Below are 20,861 nucleotides of genomic sequence, written 5' to 3' on the forward strand. Positions count from 1 at the left end.
CTCCGACAGTGTGGCACTCCCTCAGTACTGACCCTCCGACAGTGCAGCACTCCCTCAGTACTGACCCTCCGACAGTGTGGCACTCCCTCAGTACTGACCCTCCGACAGTGCAGCACTCCCTCAGTACTGACCCTCCGACAGTGCGGCGCTCCCTCAGTACTGACACTGGGAATTGCGCTCAAGTCTCTGACCTCGTACCCACAAACATTATGACTTTGAGAAAAGGAGAGACTGACACACACACAAACATACACACACAGAGACACATGCACCCAGACGCCCTCACACACAATGAGACACACACATTCTCTCACACATGCACACACACACAAACACTCACACAAACACTCTCAGACGCTCACACACACAGACACTCACACACACAGACACTCACACACACATACAGACACTCACACAAACACTCACACATAAACATGCAGACATGCACGCACGCATACACACGGATGCAGACACACACACACACACACACACTCACATACACAAACACTCAGACACACACTCACAGACACACACACACACAGACACAAACACTCACAGACACACACAGACACACACACACACACAGACACACATGCACGCACACTCACATGCACGCAGACACACATACGCGTACACACACACTGACATACACTCACAGACTCAAACACACACACACACAAACATTCCCACACACATGCACACGCACTCACACATATACACACACACACAAACACTCACGCACACTCACTGACACACTAACACCCACTGCACGCAAACACACACAAACACTCACACACACACACAGGCCATCGTGTAAGATCTCAGTGCGCCGCCCACCCAGCCCACCGTGAATAAGATACCAGGGCTGAGGAGGCCCTTCTGCCCCTCTGTATGGCCTGGCCCTCAAGCAAACTTCCAGAACCCGTCAAATGGGGCTTGCTTCCTTTTATACAGCCGTTCCCCCTCCCACCCACCCCCGCACACATTACACACATACATTTCCCTCAATGCATCTGCCAACTCCTGAAGTCAGCTTTGAAAGGGAGTGTTTGTGATGAAGCTGATTTAATTAATTTTAAACGGAAGACTTGAGGGAACAGATGGCTGCAGGAACTGTCTCTTAAACAGTGCGCGTGTGGCACAAGCTACAGACACCAAGAAGGAAACCAGAATCAGAGAAAAGGGCCAATGTTAATTCGGCGTCCTGAATTCCCTCTGGTCTGACGGGAGCTGCGTTTTACTGCAAGGGATGAGTTCAGAAGTAGGACAGTCCTTGTGATCTGGGGGCTGTCTGAGCTAGTGCAAGAGCCACAGCCAAACTGGCTTTCGTTGACCACCTTGGTGTCAATGAGAGACCCCCTTCCTCTCTCACCAATCCCCTGTTCCTCGAGGATTACTGCCGCTGGTAAGCTTCCTTCCTCCTTCCCTCCCACTTTGGGAGATCTTCCGCACTCCGCCTATTTCTCCCTGGGACCCCAGCATCACTGGCTGTCGGAGGGTGTGGATGCAGGTGAGGAGGGGTCGCCCGTGGTCTGCCTCCTGGCTCAGCATCTCGTCCCCCACCTCCCCCACCACCCCCACCCCAGCGCGCACGCCACCAGCAGAGCGCTTTCCCACTGAGGACGCGTTCCCTCGGGTGTCTGGATGTCCCGCTGGGCCACCTGTCTCTCTCTGCACAGTCGCCCTCTGCTATACCTGGCTACATGTCTGGTGTGTGTGTGTGTGTGTGTGTCTGAGGGTGTCTGTGAATGAGTGTGAGTCTCTGTGAGAGAGAGAGAGAGTGTGTGTGTTTTTGTGTGTGCGTGTGTGTGTGGGTCTGTGTCTGTGTGTGAGTCTGATTGTGTGTGTGCTTGTGTGTCTGTGAGTGTTTGTCAGTCTGTGTGAGTGTGCGCATGTGTATGTGACTGTGAGTGTTTGTCAGTCTGTGTGAGTGTGCGCATGTGTATGTGACTGTGAGTGTTTGTCAGTCTATGTGAGTGTGTGCATGTGTATGTGACTGAGAGTGTTTGTCAGTCTGTGTGAGTGTGCGCATGTGTATGTGTGTTTGTGTCTATGTGTGAGACTGTGTATGTGAGTGTATGAGTGTGTTTCTATGCGTGTGTTTGAGTGTATGTGTGAGAGTGAGTGAGTGTGTGTGTGTCTGTTTGTGAATGGGTTTCTGTCTGTGTGAGTGTGTGTGTCTGAGTGAGTGAATGAGTGTGTGTGTGTGTGTGTGTGAGAGAGTGTGTTTGTGAGTGGGTTTCTGTGTGTGTGTGTGTGTGCCTGTGAGTGAGTGAATGAGTGTGTGAGTGTGGTGTGTTTCTGTCTGTGAGTGAGTGTGTGTCTGTGTGAGTAAATGCGTGCGCGCGTGTCTATGTGTGTTTCTGTCTGTGTGAGTGTGTGTATGTGTGTGTGTGTGTCTGTGAGTGAGTGTGTGTGTGTTTCTGTCTGTGTGAGTGTATGTGTGTCTGAGTGAGTGAATGAGTGTGTGTGTGTGAGAGAGTGTGTTTGTGAGTGGGTTTCTGTGTGTCTGTGAGTGAGTGAATGAGTGTGAGTGTGAGTGTGTTTCTGTCCGTGAGTGAGTGTGTGTCTGTGTGAGTAAATGTGTGTGCGTGTGTGTCTATGTGTGTTTCTGTCTGTGTGAGTGTGTCTATGTGTCTGTGAGTGAGTGTGTGAGTGTGTTTCTGTCTGTGTGAGTGTGTCTATGTGTCTGTGAGTGTGTGAGTGTGTTTCTGTCTGTGTGAGTGTGTATCTGTGTGTATGTGTGTGTCTGTGAGTGAGTGTGCGTACTCTCTCTCTATCCTCTGAAAGAGGGGAGAACTTGGAAGCTATTCAACTGCAGAAACAATCACAGCCTAGTATGATCCTAACATTCACACACCCACCCGTGCTTGGCTGATTTTTCTCTCCCTGTTTCTGCCCCTCCATCTCTTTCGCCCAGTGGACCCAGATGCCGATCGGCCTGTCCCTCACCAACCTGGAATCAGTTGGCGCAGTGAAATGGCTCCTTCCTGGTTTATCTCTGTGCCTGGGCCCCTCTGAGCCATCCACAGGCAGTTCGATCTATACAGGGGGAAAGCCAGTATTTTACTGGACTTCCTCTGACATGCCCAGCTGTACCTGACTTCCCCAATCCTCAGCTGCTGTTTCTGGTTCCCCATCTCTCCTTAACTCACTGAGCTTTCATTCAGAAGCCTGGCATGAGGGCTTAAAGCCTGGGGGATGGCCCAAAGGCCAAAGCCTGGAAGTAGAGCCAAGGCCCAAAGCTTGAAGGCCCAAAGCTTAGGAGAAAGCCCAAAGCCTGGAAGAAGGCCCAAAGGCCAAAGTCTGGGAGTATAGAGCCAAGGCTCAAAGCCTGGGACTAGAGCCAAGGGTCAAAGCCTGGCAGAAGGCCTAAAGCCTGTGTCTTGAGCCAAAGGTCAAAATCTGGGACTGGATCAAAGCCCTAAGCCTGGGAGAAGGCCCAATTAAAGCCTGGGATAAGGCCCAAAGCCTGGGAGAAGGCCTAAAGCCTAGGAGAATGCCCAATGCCTGGAAGAAGGCTCAAAGACCAAAGTCTGGGAGTATAGAGCCGAGGCCCAAAGCCTAGGAGAAGAGTTAAAGCCTGGGACTAGTCAAAGCCTGGCAGAAGGCCTAAAGCCTGGGACTAGCGCCATGGGCCTAAACCTGGGAGAAGGTCCAAAGCCTGGGAGAAGGGCCAAATGTCAAAGTCTGGGAGTAGAGCCAAGACCCAAAGCTGGGGAGAAGGACTAAAGCCTGCGGGACTAGAGTCAAGGGTCAAAATCTAGGACTAGAGCCAAGGGCCTAAACCTGGGAGAAGGCCTAAAGCCGAGGAGAATGCCCAAAGCCTGGAAGAAGGCTCAAAGACCAAAGTCTGGGAGTATAGAGCCAAGGCCCAAAGCCTAGGAGAAGAGTTAAAGCCTGGGACTAGTCAAAGCCTGGCAGAAGGCCTAAAGCCTGGGTCTTGAGCCAAAGGTCAAAATCTGGGACTGGATCAAAGCCCTAAGCCTGGGACAAGGCCCAATTAAAGCCTGGGATAAGGCCCAAAGCCATGGAGAAGGCCTAAAGCCTAGGAGAATGCCCAATGCCTGGAAGAAGGCTCAAAGACCAAAGTCTGGGAGTATAGAGCCAAGGCCCAAAGCCTAGGAGAAGAGTTAAAGCCTGGGACTAGTCAAAGCCTGGCAGAAGGCCTAAAGCCTGGGACTAGCGCCAAGGGCCTAAACCTGGGAGAAGGTCCAAAGCCTGGGAGAAGGGCCAAATGTCAAAGTCTGGGAGTAGAGCCAAGACCCAAAGCTGGGGAGTAGGACTAAAGCCTGCGGGACTAGAGTCAAGGGTCAAAATCTAGGACTAGAGCCAAGGGCCTAAACCTGGGAGAAGGTCCAAAGCCTGGGACCATAGAGCCAAGGGCCAAATTCTGGGAGAAGGCCGGCGGCAGGAGACGACCAAGGGAGGAGAAGAGTTTGGAGAGGCTGGAGGCTTTAAAGTGAAAGCTCAGGCCCGCGGCCTGGTCGGAGTGACAGGGAGATTCGAGGGCGGGACCCACCTCGGTGTGCTCACTGCCCCGAGTGACGGGTCTCCACGAACCTGCGTCGGTTATGAAATGTTTGGAGGGGGCTATCACAATCCTCTCCAGCAGGAGGATAGTAGGAAGTGCCCCCTCCGGCCCTCCCGTCCAGGCTGATGACAACTGAGGCAGACCCTAGAGGGGCTGACACCAGTTAATTTGGTCTTGCGGGGGGGGGGGGAATGGGCTTGATCCTGGTCTTGGGGGCTCAGGAGCCATTTCTAATTGGAAACTGTCCTCCCCCTCCCTTCTTCCCATCCCCCCCCACCCTTTCTCTCTTGCACTCAGTGGGAGCATCGGGGTCAGAGGTCAAGCCTCCGCCCGGGATCCCCTCCCTCTCGTCTGAGTCCGGCTGGGGCGAGGTGGAGAGCCGGGCCAACATCATGAAGAAGAAGACGGTTCTAGCCATCCTGCTGGTGGTGCTGACCTACCTGGTGGTGGGCGGAATGGTCTTCCAGCTCCTGGAGCAGCCCTACGAAAGGTCCCAACAAGTGTCGATCACTGGGGCACGCAAGATCTTCCTGGAGGAACACCCGTGTGTGGACTCAGAGCGGCTGGACCAACTGATGGAGGTGAGGCCTGCAGCCAGGGGCAAGGCAGAGAGAGGGCACGGGGGTGGGGGAGGGAGGGGGAGACTGAGAGAGGGTGGGAGAGGAGAGGGAGAGAGAGAGAGAGAGAGGGCGGGGGAGGGGAGGGAGAGAGAGAGAGAGAGAGGGCGTGGGGGAGAGAGAGAGAGAGGGCGGGGGGGAGAGAGAGAGAGGGCAGGGGAGGGGAGAGAGAGAGAGGGCAGGGGAGGGGAGAGAGAGAGAGAGGGCAGGGGAGCGGAGAGAGAGAGACAGAGGGCGGGGGAAGAGAGAGAGAGGGCAGGGGAGGGGAGAGAGAGAGAGAGGGCGGGGGAGGGGAGAGGGAGAGAGAGAGGGTGTGGGAGGGGAGAGAGAGAGGACAAGGGAAGGGAGAGAGAGGGCAGGGGAGGGGAGAGAGAGCGAGGGCGTGGGAGGGAAGAGAGAGAGGGCGTGGGAGGGGAGAGAAAGGGTGGGGGGAGGAGAGAGAGAGAGAAAAAGAGAAGATGGGGAGAGAGGGAAAGAGAGGGCAGCGGGAGAGAGAGAGAGAGAGAGATGGAGGGTGGGGGAGGGGAGAGAGAGAGCATTGGGACAGAACAGGGAGAGGAGAGAGAGAAGCTGGTGGAGAAGACAGAGAGAGCGGGAGAGAGAGAGAGAGAGTGGATGGGGGAGGAGAAAGAGAAAGAGAGGATGGGGAGAGAGAGACAGCAGGGGAGAGAGAGAAAGAGAGGGCGGGGAGAGAGAGAGAGGGCGGGGAGAGAGAGAGAAAGAGAGGATGGGGCGGAGAGAGAGAGGGAGGGCATGAGAGTAGAGTGAGAGAGGGCAAGGGGATGAGAGAGAGAGGGAGTGGGGAGGAGAGAGAGGGCAAGGGGAGGCGAGAGAGAGAGTGAAGTATTATGGTTTTATTTAGTGTGTAATGTACCTTTAAGAGTAATACTTGTTAAGGAAGATCACATGATCTGTAGTAACCAATAGGAGAGTAGCACTGGCTACCTCAGCAGTCAGTTTAGAGATAGAGTTGGAGTTGAAAGCACATGCGTAGTTTCTGCTGAGTATATTGTAAACAAACTTAATGTTTCCACCCAAGAAGTGTCTGCAGATCAACTCCATCACCAATGGTAGCAACTCAGCCACCCTACAACAAACTGGCGATGAGGACAAAACGGGATTAAACAGAAAAAATCAAGTTCGAAAGAAATCGGCCTGGAGCTTGCCCAGTGATTGTAAGTAGCAAGCTCCATTAGAACTGAAGAAGTTATTCCCCTCTTGAAATGCTGCAATTTGGGAGAATTGATCCTTTTAATCCAGCCACAGATGATTGGTCTCAATACGTAGATCGCCTCACGTTCATTTTTCAAGCGAACGAGATTACGGGGGAAGAGGAGAGGCGAGCGATTCCCCTTAAGTACTTGTGGGAGCAAAACCTATGGCTTGATTTGAAGTTTGATGGCACCCAGTGCCCCAGATTCGAAGAATTTTAATGAATGGTTGGGCCTCGTGAAGTGTCATTTCCAACCCAAGCCCTCAGTCACGACGCAGAGGCTCAGGTTTAATTCACGAAACAGAGCCCCGGGTGAGACAATTGCGCGCTACGTGGCAAATTTGAAGCAGCTAACGGGACATTGTGAGTTCGGTACGACTCTTACCGACACGCGCAGAGATCGTTTAGTGTGTGGTGTGAAGGAGGGCACCCGAAGTGAATCAAGAAGGCGCTAGAGATAGCGCTGGCCATGGAAAGTGCTGTAAGTGATTCACAAGCAATACAGGGGGCGCTAACTGGTGCCGTCCTCCACATTGGGTGGGAAACCTCAGCCGAAAGTGGCGCAAAAAAAGCTAGACTCAACCAAGAAGCAGGAAACAGCCCTAACCGGGGAATAATGTAAAATAACTTAGCAGCAAAATCAAAGAATAATTTTAATAGAGGTGGAAACAAGCAGTCTTTTAACGATTGGCAGTTTAATAAAATCAAATGTTACTACTGTCACAGAAATGGACACATGGTGAGGCAGTGCAAGGAAAGATTCAACCAGGCTTGTGAACAAAAGAAGATTCCCAATGAAATCTACAATGTAGAGGAGCCTGAAACAACAAATTCAGACATTCACTCATTGTTTAATCTGCAAGTTGGAAAGACAGAACCAATATTTGTCACCGTGAGAGTAAATGGCGAACATGTTAGAATGGAAGTGGACACGGGAGCTCCCACTACAGTAATCGGGGAACATGATTTCAGATGTCTGAATAATGGTGAACATCAATTGAGATCGGAATGAACAGCGGCCAGGCTAAAATCATACACAGGCGAAGACATCCAAGTAAAAGGCATAAGCAGAGTAATTGTCCATTATGGAAGCCAATCGGCCAAGCTACCAGTGTTGGTATTGAGAGGCAGAGGACCAAGCCCTCTAGGCCGAAATTAGCTAAGGGAAATCAACCTTGATTGGCCACTGGGAATCCAAAAGGAAGCTGGAAGCATCCCTGTTCTGAAAAAGGAGTGTGTAAGGACTTACAACACACTGGAGAAACGCAGGCTGTCTTAAACCAAAAGCCAGAGGAACAGCAGAAGGAACTTAAAGAGGCCTGCTTGATGACAAGAGTTCGAGACGAGCTGAGCAACCTGGGCAAGGAGAAAGGAAACCTGTTGAAATACCTTCACGCACGACAAGATGCCCTCAGGTCAGAGTTCGTACCTCCGGGAAAGTATGAAGAGAAACAGAATTCGGCGCATCTCTGAACGAGCTGGAGAACGAGTTGGCAGAGAGGACACAGCAATGTTCAATTATCCAGCAGGCAGCAAACAAATGCAAAAAAAGAGACCTGAAGAACTGATGAATCAGCTAAACGGAGCCAAAAAAGGCTTTGGAAGCAAAAAGTCGTGGAATTTTCCAAGAAGCAGACGGATAATGAAACTTTGCGATACTCAGCCACTGAGCCCAGAGAAGTTGAGCTTGCGTCTGAGAGAAGTCCGGCCGACAGTGAAGCCAAAAAATAAGGCCGAGATTAAAGTCTGTGCTAGGGAGAAGAGCCAATGTTGGGACTTGGGAGGCGCCCCAGAAAGAGGCTTTCACAAAGGTGACAATATTGTTGCACTCGTCCAATCTATTAGCGCATTACCACCGGACGAAAGGATTGGTGCTGACCTGTGACGCATCTCCCTATGGAGTGGGAGCTCGTGCTCCCTCATGGGATGGACGGAGGCTCGGAATGGCCAAGAGGTTACGCGTCAAGAATGCTCACCACAGCCAGAAATGGGACGCTCGAAGATAGAGAACGAAGGCCTGTCCATCACCTTTGGTGCCAAGAAATTTCACCAGTACGTAAGCGGCCACCATTTTACAGTCATTTCAGGCCACAAACCATCGCTAGGATTGTTTAGCGAGGACAAGGCTATACCGCCCATAGCCTCAGCAAGAATACAACGATGGGCTTTAGTTCTGGCAGCCTACAGATACACTTTCGTACATAGGCCCGGCAATCAAATCGCAAACGCTGATGCCTTTAGTCGTTTGCCTTTACAAGAAAATGATGAGCACATCCCAGTTCCACAGGAGCTTGGTTTACTGTTAAATTTCTTTGGTTCCTCGCCGGTATGTGCTCGACAGATCAGAGACTGGACAAGCCGGGACCCAGTCCTATCTCAGGTACGAGAACAAGTTAGTCACAGGGGCCCCTATGTGACGAAATGAAACTGTACTTCAACAGAAGACATGAAATAATCAGCCAGGATGGCATCTTATTGTGGGGAGCACAAGTGATAGTTACTCTAAAGAGAAGAGAGCCATTTGTAATTGAACTACACTGTGCCCACCCAGGAATTTCCCGAATGAAGACCATAGCACGCAGCTATCTATGGTGGCCTGGGGTGGATGGCGTAATAGAGAGTTTAGTAAAGCACTGTGTGCAATGTCAGCAACTGCAAAAGTTGCCAGCGACAGCTCCATTACACCCATCGGTGTGGCCACGTAGACCCTGGGTGTGGTTACACATTAACTACGTTGGACCTTTCCTGGGAACAATGTTTCTGCTCATTGTCGATGCCCATTCGAAATGGTCGGGCGTATATGAGGAGGGGAAGTCACCAACATCGGCCGCTACGATTGAGAAACTGCGTCAGAGTTTTGCCATTCACGGACCACCAGAAGTAGTCGTTTCGGATAACAGCACAGGGGTTTATGAGCGCTGAGTTTCAACGGTTTATCAGCCTCAACGGTATCACTTGCGAAAACTGCACCGTACCCACCCTCCCTCAAACGGACTGGCCGAAAGGGCAGTTCAAACATTCAAGGCAGGTATGGAAAAGCTAACTGGTGATCCCTTGGCTACCAAGCTAGCACGGCTTTCGTTTTCATTACAGGACCACCCCTCACACAACAACAGGTGTCACACCTGCGGATTTATTGTTGAAATGCTGTCTCAGGATGAGATTGAGCTTAATAATGCCGAATTTAGAGGGGTAAGTGGAAAGGTGTCAGGGAAGCCAGAAAACCAGACACGATTGGCATTGTTGTGAGAGGAAATTTACCGTGGGAGAGTCGGTATATGTGAAAAATCTTCGGGGAAGGACCAAAGTGGTTACTGGGTGAAATAAGTGCGGTGACTGGACCTCTATTTTACCACGTTGGGGTGGAAGGCCGGATCATCCATAAACATGTGGACCATTTAAGGAAGAGAAAGAGAGAAATCACCAAGATTTGGTTCCACCAGTGACCATGACCGGGTCTGCGTTTCCTGTTGAGGATACTCAACCCAGGACCGATACGTCTGATGTTCCTGTAAGAGTTGAGGATACGCATCTGCGAGTGCTCACCGAAGCACCTGATGTTCAGGCAATTACGGGAAAGGAGGTTCTGACAAAGAATCTGAAGTTGTGGAGCTGCGACGTTCCACACGAACCAGGAAACCACCTGAAAGGCTGAACTTGTAAATTCCTGACCCAGTGTAAATATTATGCTGTCTTCAAAAATATGTACTTGTAAATATAATAAGTATAGCCGAGTTAAAGGGGGAGGAATGTAGTAATTATGGTTTTATTTAGTGTGTAATGTACCTTTAAAAATAATACTTGTTAAGGAAGATCACATGATCTGTAGTAACCAATAGGAGAGTAGCGTAACTACCTCAGCAGCCAGTGTAGAGATAGAGTTGGAGTTGAAAGCACACGGGTAGATGTTGCTGAGTATATTAAATAAACTTAATGTTTCCACCCAGGAAGTTTCTGCAGATCAACTCAATCATTAATAACACAACTCGGTCACCCTTCCAACAGAGAGGAAGAGGGCGGGGGGAGAAGGCAGGGGGAGAGGGTGTGGGTGGGGAGGAAAGAGAGGAAGAGGGCAGGGGGAGAGAGGGAGGGCAGAGAGAGAGAGATGGAGAGAGGGAGGGCAGAGAGAAAGATGGAGAGAGGGAGGGTGGAGAGAGAGATATGGAGAGAGGGAGGGCGGAAGGAGAGAGATGGAGAGAGGGAAGGCGGAGAGAGAGAGATGGAGAGAGGGAGGGTGGAGAGAGAGATATGGAGAGAGGGAGGGCGGAAGGAGAGAGATGGAGAGAGGGAAGGCGGAGAGAGAGAGATGGAGAGAGGGAGGGAGGAGAGAGAGATGGAGAGAGGGAGGTCAGGGGAGGGAGAAAGGGAGGGTGGTGTGTTGAGAGAGGGAGGGTGGGGGGAGAGGGAAGGAGGGTGGGGGGAGAGAGAGGGGCAGGGAGGGGAGAGGAGAGGAGGGAGGGTGGGAGGGGGGAGAGAGGGAGGGGGGAGGAAGGCAGGGTGGGAGGGGGGAGAGAGAGAGGGGGGAGGAAGGCAGGGTGGGAGGGGGGAGAGAGGGAGGGTGGGAGGGGGGAGGAAGGCAGGGTGGGAGGGGGGGGGAGGAAGGCAGGGTGGGAGGGGGGAGAGAGGGAGGGTGGGAGGGGGGAGAGAGAGAGGGTGGGGGGGGAGAGAGGGAGGGTGGGAGGGGGGAGAGAGGGAGGGTGGGAGTGGGGAGAGAGGGAGGGTGGGAGGGGAGAGGAGGGAGGGGGAGGGGAGGAGGCGGGGGGCGAGAGGAAGGAGGGGAGGGCAAGGAGAGAGGAGGGAAGGGAGAGGGAGGGCAGAGAAGGAGTACGGGGAGAGAGAGAGAGAGAGAGAGAGGGAGGGCAGAAAGAAAGAGAGAAAGAGGGAGAGAGAGGGCAGAGAGAGAGAGGGAGGGCTGGGGGACAGAGAGAGAAAGAGGGAGGTAGGGCGAGAAGAAGGGCAGAGAGAGGGAGAGCAGGGAGTTGGAGGGAGCGAATGATGGCAGGGAGAGAGGACAGGGAGAGACAGAGAGTGAGGGAGGTCAGGGAGCGAGAGGAAGGGAGGTGAGAGAGAGAGAGAGTGCGAGGGAGGGAGGGAGGACAGGGACAAAGATGGAGGGAGGGAGGTCAGGGAGAGAGAGACAGAGAGAGGGAGAGGGGAGAGTGGGAGGGAGGGCAGGGGAAGAGAGAGAGAGAGGGAGAGGGGAGAGTGGGACGGAGGGCAGGGGGAGAGAGAGAGGGAGGGGGGAGAGAGGGAGGGAGGGCAGGGGAAGAGAGTGGGAGGGGGGTCAGGGAGAGAGAGAGGGAGGGTGGGGTGGAGAGAGAGAGAGAGAGAGAGAGAGGGTGGGGTGGAGAGAGAGAGAGAGGGAGGGTAGGGTGGAGAGAGAGAGAGAGGGAGGGTGGGGTGGAGAGAGAGAGAGAGGGAGGGTGGGGTGGAGAGAGAGAGAGGGAGGATGGGGGGAGAGAGAGAGGGAGGGCAGGTGGAGGAGTGAGTGAAGGTGATATGAAGAGAGGGAGTGTAGAGGCGGAGAAAGAGAGGGCAGGGTAGTAGTGAGGGAGGGTATGGGGTGAAGAGGGAGATAGAGGGGAGGGTAGGGAGAGAGATAGAGAGAGGGTGGGCAGGGGGTGAGAGAGGGAGAGAGGGGAGGTGCTGGAGAGGAGGGTGAGGTGATGTGCCAGGTCCAGGCCTGGAGAGGGATACCTGTCAGGTTCTCAGTCAATGTCCCGGTCCCCACCTCACCCAGAGGGAGAACCGCTCGGAAAGGGCTGGGGGCTTGTGGAGAGGCTCGGGATGATCCAGGACATGGCGGTGAGATTGGTGATTGGTGGACTTTCCCGTGTGGAATGTGAGTCTGGTTCTCACCCCTCGCTCTGTCTTTCCCACAGCAAACAGTCCTGGCCCTGGAGACAGGAGTTGATCCCCTCGGGGACACCGAGAACATCAGCACCAACTGGGACCTGGCCAGTTCCTTCTTCTTCGCTGGGACTGTTATCACCACCATCGGTAAGGACCCCCGCCCAGTCTAACCCCCCTCTCCCCGCACCCTTTAATATCCCACCCAGTCTAATCCCACTCTCCCCGCACCCTTTACTATCCCATCCAGTCTAATCCCACTCTCCCCCTCACTCCCCACACCCTTTAGTATCCCACCCAGTCTAATACCACTCTCCCCCTCACTCCCCACACCCTTTAATATCCCACCCAGTCTAATCCCACTCTCCCCCTCACTCCCCGCACCCTTTAATAACCCAACCAGTCTAATCCCACTCTCCCCTTCATTCCCCACACCCTTTAATATCCCACCCAGTCTAATCCCTCTCTCCCCCCTCACTCCCCACACCCTTTGATATCCCACCCAGTCTAATCCCTCTCTCCCCCCTCACTCCCCACACCCTTTAATATCCCACCCAGTCTAATCCCACTCTCCCCTTCACTCCCCCGCACCCTTTAATATCCCACCCAGTCTAATCCCACTCTCCCCCTCACTCCCCGCACCCTTTAATATCCCACCCAGTCTAATCCCACTCTCCCCCTCACTCCCCACACCCTTTAATATCCCACCCAGTCTAATCCCACTCTCCCCCTCACTCCCCGCACCCTTTAATATCCCACCCAGTCTAATCCCACTCTCCCCCTCACTCCCCGCACCCTTTAATATCCCACCCAGTCTAATCCCACTCTCCACCTCACTCCCCGCACCCTTTAATATCCCACCCAGTCTAATCCCATTCTCCCCCTCACTCCCCACACCCTTTAATATCCTACCCAGTCTAATCCCACTCACCCCCTCACTCCCCGCACCCTTTAATATCCCACCCAGTCTAATCCCACTCTCCCCCTCACTCCCCGCACCCTTTAATATCCCACCCAGTCTAATCCCACTCTCCCCCTCACACCCCGCACCCTTCAATATCCCACCCAGACTAATCCCACTCTCCCGCACCCTTTACTATCCCATCCAGTCTAATCCCACTCTCCCCCTCACTTCCCACACCCTTTAATAACCCACCCAGTCTAATCCCACTCTCCCCCTCACTCCCCGCACCCTTTAATATCCCACCCAGTCTAATCCCTCTCTCCCCCCTCACTCCCCACACCCTTTAATATCCCACCCAGTCTAATCCCACTCTCCCCCTCACTCCCCGCACCCTTTAATAACCCACCCAGTCTAATCCCACTCTCCCCTTCATTCCCCACACCCTTTAATATCCCACCCAGTCTAATCCCTCTCTCCCCCCTCACTCCCCACACCCTTTAATATCCCACCCAGTCTAATCCCTCTCTCCCCCCTCACTCCCCACACCCTTTAATATCCCACCCAGTCTAATCCCACTCTCCCCTTCACTCCCCCGCACCCTTTAATATCCCACCCAGTCTAATCCCACTCTCCCCCTCACTCCCCGCACCCTTTAATATCCCACCCAGTCTAATCCTACTCTCCCCCTCACTCCCCACACCCTTTAATATCCCACCCAGTCTAATCCCACTCTCCCCCTCACTCCCCGCACCCTTTAATATCCCACCCAGTCTAATCCCACTCTCCACCTCACTCCCCGCACCCTTTAATATCCCACCCAGTCTAATCCCATTCTCCCCCTCACTCCCCACACCCTTTAATATCCTACCCAGTCTAATCCCACTCACCCCCTCACTCCCCACACCCTTTAATATCCCACCCAGTCTAATCCCACTCTCCCCCTCACTCCCCACACCCTTTAATATCCCACCCAGTCTAATCCCACTCTCCCCCTCACACCCCGCACCCTTCAATATCCCACCCAGACTAATCCCACTCTCCCCCTCACTCCCCGCACCCTTCAATATCCCACCCAGACTAATCCCACTCTCCCCCTCACTCCCCGCACCCTTCAATATCCCACCCAGACTAATTCCATTCTCCCGTTCTCTCCCCCTGTAATATCCTGGAGCAGGGGGTGAGTTCCCCATTATTTTCTGCTCTGATTGCTTCCCAGCCTTTATCCCTGAGAGGGTGGGGCCTGGGTTGGTAACTCCCACCCCCCCAGACCCCACCCACCCCAGCCCTGACCCTGCTCCCTTCTGCCTTCCAGGTTTCGGGAATATCTCGCCCAAGACAGAAGGTGGGAAGATTTTCTGCATCGTCTATGCCTTGGTGGGAATTCCGATGTTTGGCTTCCTCCTGGCGGGAGTGGGCGACCAGCTGGGATCGGCCCTGGGTCAGCTCATTGGAAAAGTGGAGGAGATTTTCCTGGTGAGTGCTGAGAGGGAAAGTAGAGCACAGGAAGAGGCCATTCGGCCCATCTTCCCCGTGTTGGTGTTTCCGCTTCACACGAGCCTCCTCCCACCCCCCTCTTCATCTGCCCCCACTCCACCACCACCCGAATCCTTCTGTTCCTTTCTCCCTCGTGTGTTTATCCAGCTCCCCACTTAAATGTATCTACACTATCCACCTCGACCACCCCTTGTGGGGGCGAGTCCCACATTCTCCCCGCTCTCTGGGTGAAGAAGTTTCTCCTGAATTCCCGATTGGATTTACTCGTGACCGTCTTATATTGACAGACCCCAGTTCTGATCTCGCCCACAAGTGGAAACGTCTTCTCTACGTCGACCCTACCGAAACCCCCTCCAGAATCTTGAAGGCCTCCATCAGGTCACCCCTCGGCCTTCTCTTTTCTAGAGAAAAGACCCCTGGCCTGTTGGATCTTTCCTGATGGGTTATAGCTTCTCCGTTCTGATATCATTCCAGTAAATCTTTTCTGGCACCTTCTCCAACGTCTCTATATCCTTTTTATAACATGGAGACCGGGACCGTTCACGGTAACTCCGAGTGCGGCCTAACCGAGGTTTGATAGAAGTTTAACGTCACTTCTCTGCTTTTCAATTCTATCCCTCTCGAAATGAACCCCAATATTTTTGTTTGTTTTTTTTACAGCCTTGTTAGCCAGTGTCGATATTTTTAATGATTTGTGAATCTGTATCCCCAGATCCCTCTGTTCCTCTCTCCCATTTACACTCTTATTTTCCAAGTAGCATTTGATCTTCTCATTCTTCCCACCAAAATGAACCACCACACACTTATCGATATTGAAATTCATTTGCCCAGAACGCGCCCATTTTGCCTGTTTCTTAATCCATTTTGTCGACGCCCTCCCCACTATTTCTAGGATGTCATTCAGCCTCTTCCAATAGAAACTGTCCTTCACTGAATTGTAACCGGAGAAGGTTTGTGTTTGTCTGAACGAGTGCCCTTCCCACTCCGAGCTTCCCGTCAATCTTGATGCCCTGAGACACAAGCGCTCGGGAACCCCATATGTGCACGTTTAGAAACTTGCTGGCGCGACGTTTGACTGTGAGAGGCATCGCCCAATCCCATTCCACCGGCGAGCCTCTTGGCTGAGGGAGCTCGCGGCTACGGGGGTAGGGGGTGGTGGGAGGCTCCTCTCGAAACAGGGGTCACACTTTGTTGCAGTGCAGCTCCCCCTCCAGTACTGGCACTGGAGGCGTCGGCCTGGATGTTTGTGCCCGAGTCTCTGGAGTGGGGGCTCGAACCCACAACCTTCGAACTCAGGAATGTTATGGCACAGCCGATGGTAAAGGCTGAGTTGTTCAAATCCCAGAGGGAAACTTGAGACAACTGTCACAACTAATTTTGTGATTTGTATGTTTCGAGAGGTAGGCTTTGAATTCAGTAGTAATAAGACCACCAAGTCATATAGGTTTTTACAAAACTAGATTAAACATTTATTAATAAGAGAAATGATTTTAAGCACGTACATATGTCTACAAATTACTACTATAATAACTTCTAAATCGCCTAATTAATCTGACTCCCAGTTACACTTTCGTTAAGGCAACAGTAAGACACATAGACTTTAAAAGACCCAGGCAAAGAAACATGATACCCTGAACAACCCAGTTCAAAGTCAGTTTTCTTAATTTCAGCTCTTTGAAGACAGCAGCTTGAAGTGTAGATGCTGAAGGCTTTTCACACGTGTTAGATCTTAAAATTTCTGCCTTTACACACAGTCTTCACTCCTTTAAACATATTTTCCCCTTTGAATGCAAATTCCCATTGTTTCACTATGTCTTTGGACTTTACCTCCCTGATCATAAAAACTTATTATAGTACCAATTTTACCAGTAATGTTTGTGGAAAATAAACACACTGGGCAGAATTTTATTGTTTGGCGTGCGGGCGAACGCCCGAGCGTAATATGACGCGTGATGATGTCAAGTGTGCGTCCTGATGTCATCGCGCACTCGCATGATATGTCGTTTGGTGGGTGCGCACCGGAATTGGCTGCGTGCCCACCAATAATTGAAAGGCCTATTAAGGCCGTTAACAAGCCAATTAAAATCAAATTACGGCTACCCGTTCAACCTAACGGTTGGCGGGCAAGTGAACAGGCCAAGCGGCCTTTACATTTTTTAGGAAACCTCATCCACGAGAAAATAAAGCAAATAAACATTAACTGAGAGCTTTATTTTTGAATTAAAAACATGTCCCAGCTCGTGTGACAGAGTCACATGAGGGGACATGTTTTTAAAAACTTTTTACTATCTTTATTAATTGTTTTAAAAAGCGTTTCAATCTCCCTGAAGCGGCGCCGTGCCTCAGGGAGATTGAAGTGCTCTTTCGCGCGGGTGCACGGACTGCGCGCCAGGCCCGGCTCTCCCTCCTCCTCCCCCCCACACAGTTAGCGCTGAGCGCTGTCGCTCGCGATCCACGCAGGGCAGGCCTTAATTGACCCGTCCGTGTGAAATCGCGGAAGGGAGCGGATGGCGGGCTCTGGGTCAGCTTCCCGACCTCCCCCGATCACCCCCGCCAAGCCCGACCGATGAGGGAATAATTCTGGCCACTGTCTCTGAACTTCACCTGGCTGGGTGACACATTTCACCCCCTCCTTTGAAAACAATCCAGTCTGATTTATTTCTAAATACAAATGTGTCCTTTTACACTTTACACTCTAAACTTACACCTTCCACTCTAAACTCCCCCCATGTTTACCTACTTAACATTTCAAACCGAGCTCATCTTCTAATACATCAAAGCCTTCAGACCAGCTGCTGTTAATTCAACACACACATCCTCATACACATACAGACACCCCCTCCCACACACACACACACACACAGACACACACACACACCTCCACACATACAGACACACACACACACACCCACACATACAGACACACACACACACCCCCCACACATACACACACACACGCACACACACAGACACACACACATACACCCCCCCACACATACAGACACATACTCACACACACACACACACGCACACATACTGACACACACTCACACACACAGACACAGACACACACTCACACACACACAGACACACTCTCACGCACACACACACACACACACACAGACACAGACACACACGCAGTCACGAACTCACACACACACACACGCACACAGACACACGCACACAGACACAAACACGCACACACTGACAAACACACACACACAGACACACTGACACACACTGACACACACACACAGACACACACACACACACGCAAACAACTATTTTACAATAAATTCCAATAACATTATCATCTCGTCCTCACAGGGACGAGAGAGAGAGATCCCCACCTACTTGCCTTCCACTCCCATCACAGGTTTTAACCCTAAGGGATCACACAGGTGATGTGAACATGTCCCACCTTCTCTACCGCTCTCCCAGCGCTTCTGACGGGACCGACTGCGTCCCTGGCCCTTGCGTTACCTCCCCTGCAAACAGTCATTCCCGGTGCTTTGTGGCGGCTGCCAAGTCGACTGCAGGAGGCATCGCAGCCTAGCCCGCACGGCGACCTTGGCGCTCGAGCCGACTTTTCAATGACCTTTTGGGGGCAGGGTTGGGACGAGGGACAGAGAGGGACCCTGGGCGGATTTCACAAAACATTCCCCTCACCACTGACCTCCACACCCCCACCCCCACCCGTGCTCCACTCCCCCCCCCCCCCCCCCCACCCAAAATGCGTCTCTGCCTCGATCAGATCGCTGTTGTGGCAGGCGGGGGCGGTATGGTGTGGGCAGTGGTCAGCTCCGGGCAGTGTCCCCGCTGTCTGATTTGGTTCCCGGTTTGTTCCAGAGGTGGAAGGTCAACCCCGCCGTTATCCGGGCCCTCTCCGCCCTGCTCTTCATCCTGATTGGCTGCCTGACGTTCGTGTCGTGCCCCGTCCTGGTCTTCCGCTGGATGGAGGACTGGTCCCTCCTCGACTCCGTCTACTTCGTGGTGATCACGCTGACGACCATCGGGTTCGGGGACTATGTGGCAGGTGAGGCGGGGGGGTCAGGGGTCGTGGGGTCGTGGGGTTAGGGGCCTAGTGAGGCCTAGAGCTGGAGGCTGTTGGCTGCCCCGGGAGAAGGGGTGGGCGGGGATGGGGTGTGCCTCCCTGCCTGGCTGGCTGGCTGTAGTTTCGAAGGGACGTCCAGGCCTCTTCTCTGGGCCATTCCAGCTCCTCTGGGGACGAGGTCAGAGTTCAGAGGCTGAAGGAGCATCGCAAATCTTGACCCTCTAAATTGCAATGTGTATCGGTCCAACCTACTCAATCTTGCGAGGAGAGGTTGAGCAGGTTGGATCTGAATGTATTGGAGTTTAGGAGAATTAAAAAAAAAATTCGTTCATGGGATGTGGGTATCACTGGCTGGGCCCAGCATTTATTGCCCATCCCTAATTGCCCCTTGAGAAGGTGGGGGTGAGCCGCCTTCTTGAGCCGCTGCAGTCCCTGTGGTGTAGGTACACCCACCGCGCTGTTAGGGAGGGAGTTCCAGGATTTTGACCCAGCGACAGTGAAGGAACGGCCGATATATTTCCAAGTCAGGATGGTGAGTGGCTCGGAGGGGAACTTGCAGGTGGTGGTGTTCCCCATGTGTCTGTTACCCTTGTCCTTCTAGATGGTAGAGGTCGTGGGTTTGGAAGGTGCTGTCGAAGGAGCCTTGGTGAGTTGCTGCAGTGCATCTTGTAGATGGTACACACACTGCTGCTACTGTGTGTTGGTGGTGGAGGGAGTGAATGTTTAAGGTGGTGGATGGGGTGCCAATCAAGTGGGGCTGCTTTGTCCTGGATGGTGTCGAGCTTCTTGAGTGTTGTGGGAGCTGCACTCATCCAGGCAAGTGGAGAGTATTCCATCACACTCCTGACTTGTGCCTTGTAGATGGTGGACAGGCTTTGGGGAGTCAGGAGGTGAGTTACTCATTGCAGGATTCCCAGCCTCTGACCTGCTCTTGTAGCCACAGTATTTATATGGCTGGTCCAGTTCAGTTTCTGGTCTGGTTATGGGGTGAGGGGGGTGGAGGAGGGGGTGGGGGGCGTTGGTGGGAGGGTGGCGTGGGGGTGGGGTGGAGGGGGGTTGGAGGAGGGGGGTGGAGCGGGTGGGGGGGTAGTGGGGAGGGGAGGGGTAGGGGGTGGAAGGGGGAGGGAGCAGGGGGCTGGAGGGGGAGAGGGGCGATGGGGAGGGGGAGGGGGTGGTAGGGAGGGGGTAGGGGGATGGGGAGAGGGGTTGGGGAGGTAAGGTGGGGAGGGGGGTGGGGTGGGGAATGAGGAAGGGGGATAGGGGGATGGGGAGAGGGGCTGGGGAGGGGAAGTGGGGAGGGCGGTGGGGAGTGAGGGAGGGGGGTAGGGAGATGGGGAGAGGGGATGGGGTGGGGAGGGGATGGAGTGGGGAGGGGATAGAGGATGGGGAGAGGGGTTGGGGAGGGGAGTGGGGGAGGGGCTTAGGCATGAAAGTGGGACTAAGGCATCAATTGGATCAGTCACAATCTTATTGGATGGGGGAGCTAGACCCGAGGGGCTGAATGGCCCCTTCCTGCTCCTTTCCCTTATGTCTGGTCTCCCCCCTCCTCGACCTCCCGGCGTTTGCTGACTCCTGAATTGTGTCTCCCCTCCCAGGTGGTGATTCAAAGCGGGTGTACAAGGTCTGGTACAAACCCCTCGTGTGGTTCTGGATTCTCCTGGGCCTTGCTTACTTTGCTGCTATGCTCTCGATGATTGGGGATTGGCTCCGGGCCCTGTCCAGGAGGACGCGGGCTGAGGTGAGGTTAGCATGATTACCCCTCTATAGGCCACAAGCCCCATGTGACTCTCCTGTCGCCCTGTGGGGGTGGGGGGAGGAAGGTACCAGCTCCCATGTGCCTGCTCCACCTCACTCCCCTCCCTCCCCTCACAGCCCCCACCTTAACTCTATACGTGGACCTAAGTGGTGCAAACTGAAATTGGACCACGTGGGGCATCACCCTCCCACATCCACGCGCCCTGGGTGAGCGTGGGAGGGCGATCGGGAGCGGGAATCCCTGCTGTTTCTTCAGGGGAGCTGCCCAAGACCGTCTGTTGCCCCCCACCCTCCCCGACTAACGACCCGCCCTCCCTCACACCGCCCCACTCCCCCGGACAACACGGTTGATCAGCACTGAGAGGGCGTTTGGGAGACATGCCCCTCAAGAGAGGCACAAGCAGCCCTGTGTCTCGTGGGGAGGGTTCAGAACCACAGTG

At 53.5% G+C, this 20,861-nt stretch overlaps 1 protein-coding gene across 1 annotated transcript; it reads left to right on the top strand.

The window, feature by feature from the left end:
- Positions 1 to 1,341: 1,341 nt before the first annotated feature.
- Positions 1,342 to 20,404, top strand: LOC144677851 (potassium channel subfamily K member 2-like; the record flags this gene model as incomplete). The annotated part of the gene is made up of 6 exons (XM_078537855.1): positions 1,342 to 1,405; positions 4,832 to 5,115; positions 12,247 to 12,364; positions 14,431 to 14,591; positions 18,462 to 18,648; positions 20,262 to 20,404. Coding segments are annotated over exons 1-6 (951 nt in total), but the record flags the coding sequence as incomplete, so codon positions are not given.
- Positions 20,405 to 20,861: the final 457 nt, after the last annotated feature.

This window comes from Cetorhinus maximus, unplaced genomic scaffold, assembly GCF_964194155.1.
Source record: "Cetorhinus maximus unplaced genomic scaffold, sCetMax3.hap1.1 HAP1_SCAFFOLD_3176, whole genome shotgun sequence".
NCBI lineage: Eukaryota > Metazoa > Chordata > Chondrichthyes > Lamniformes > Cetorhinidae > Cetorhinus > Cetorhinus maximus.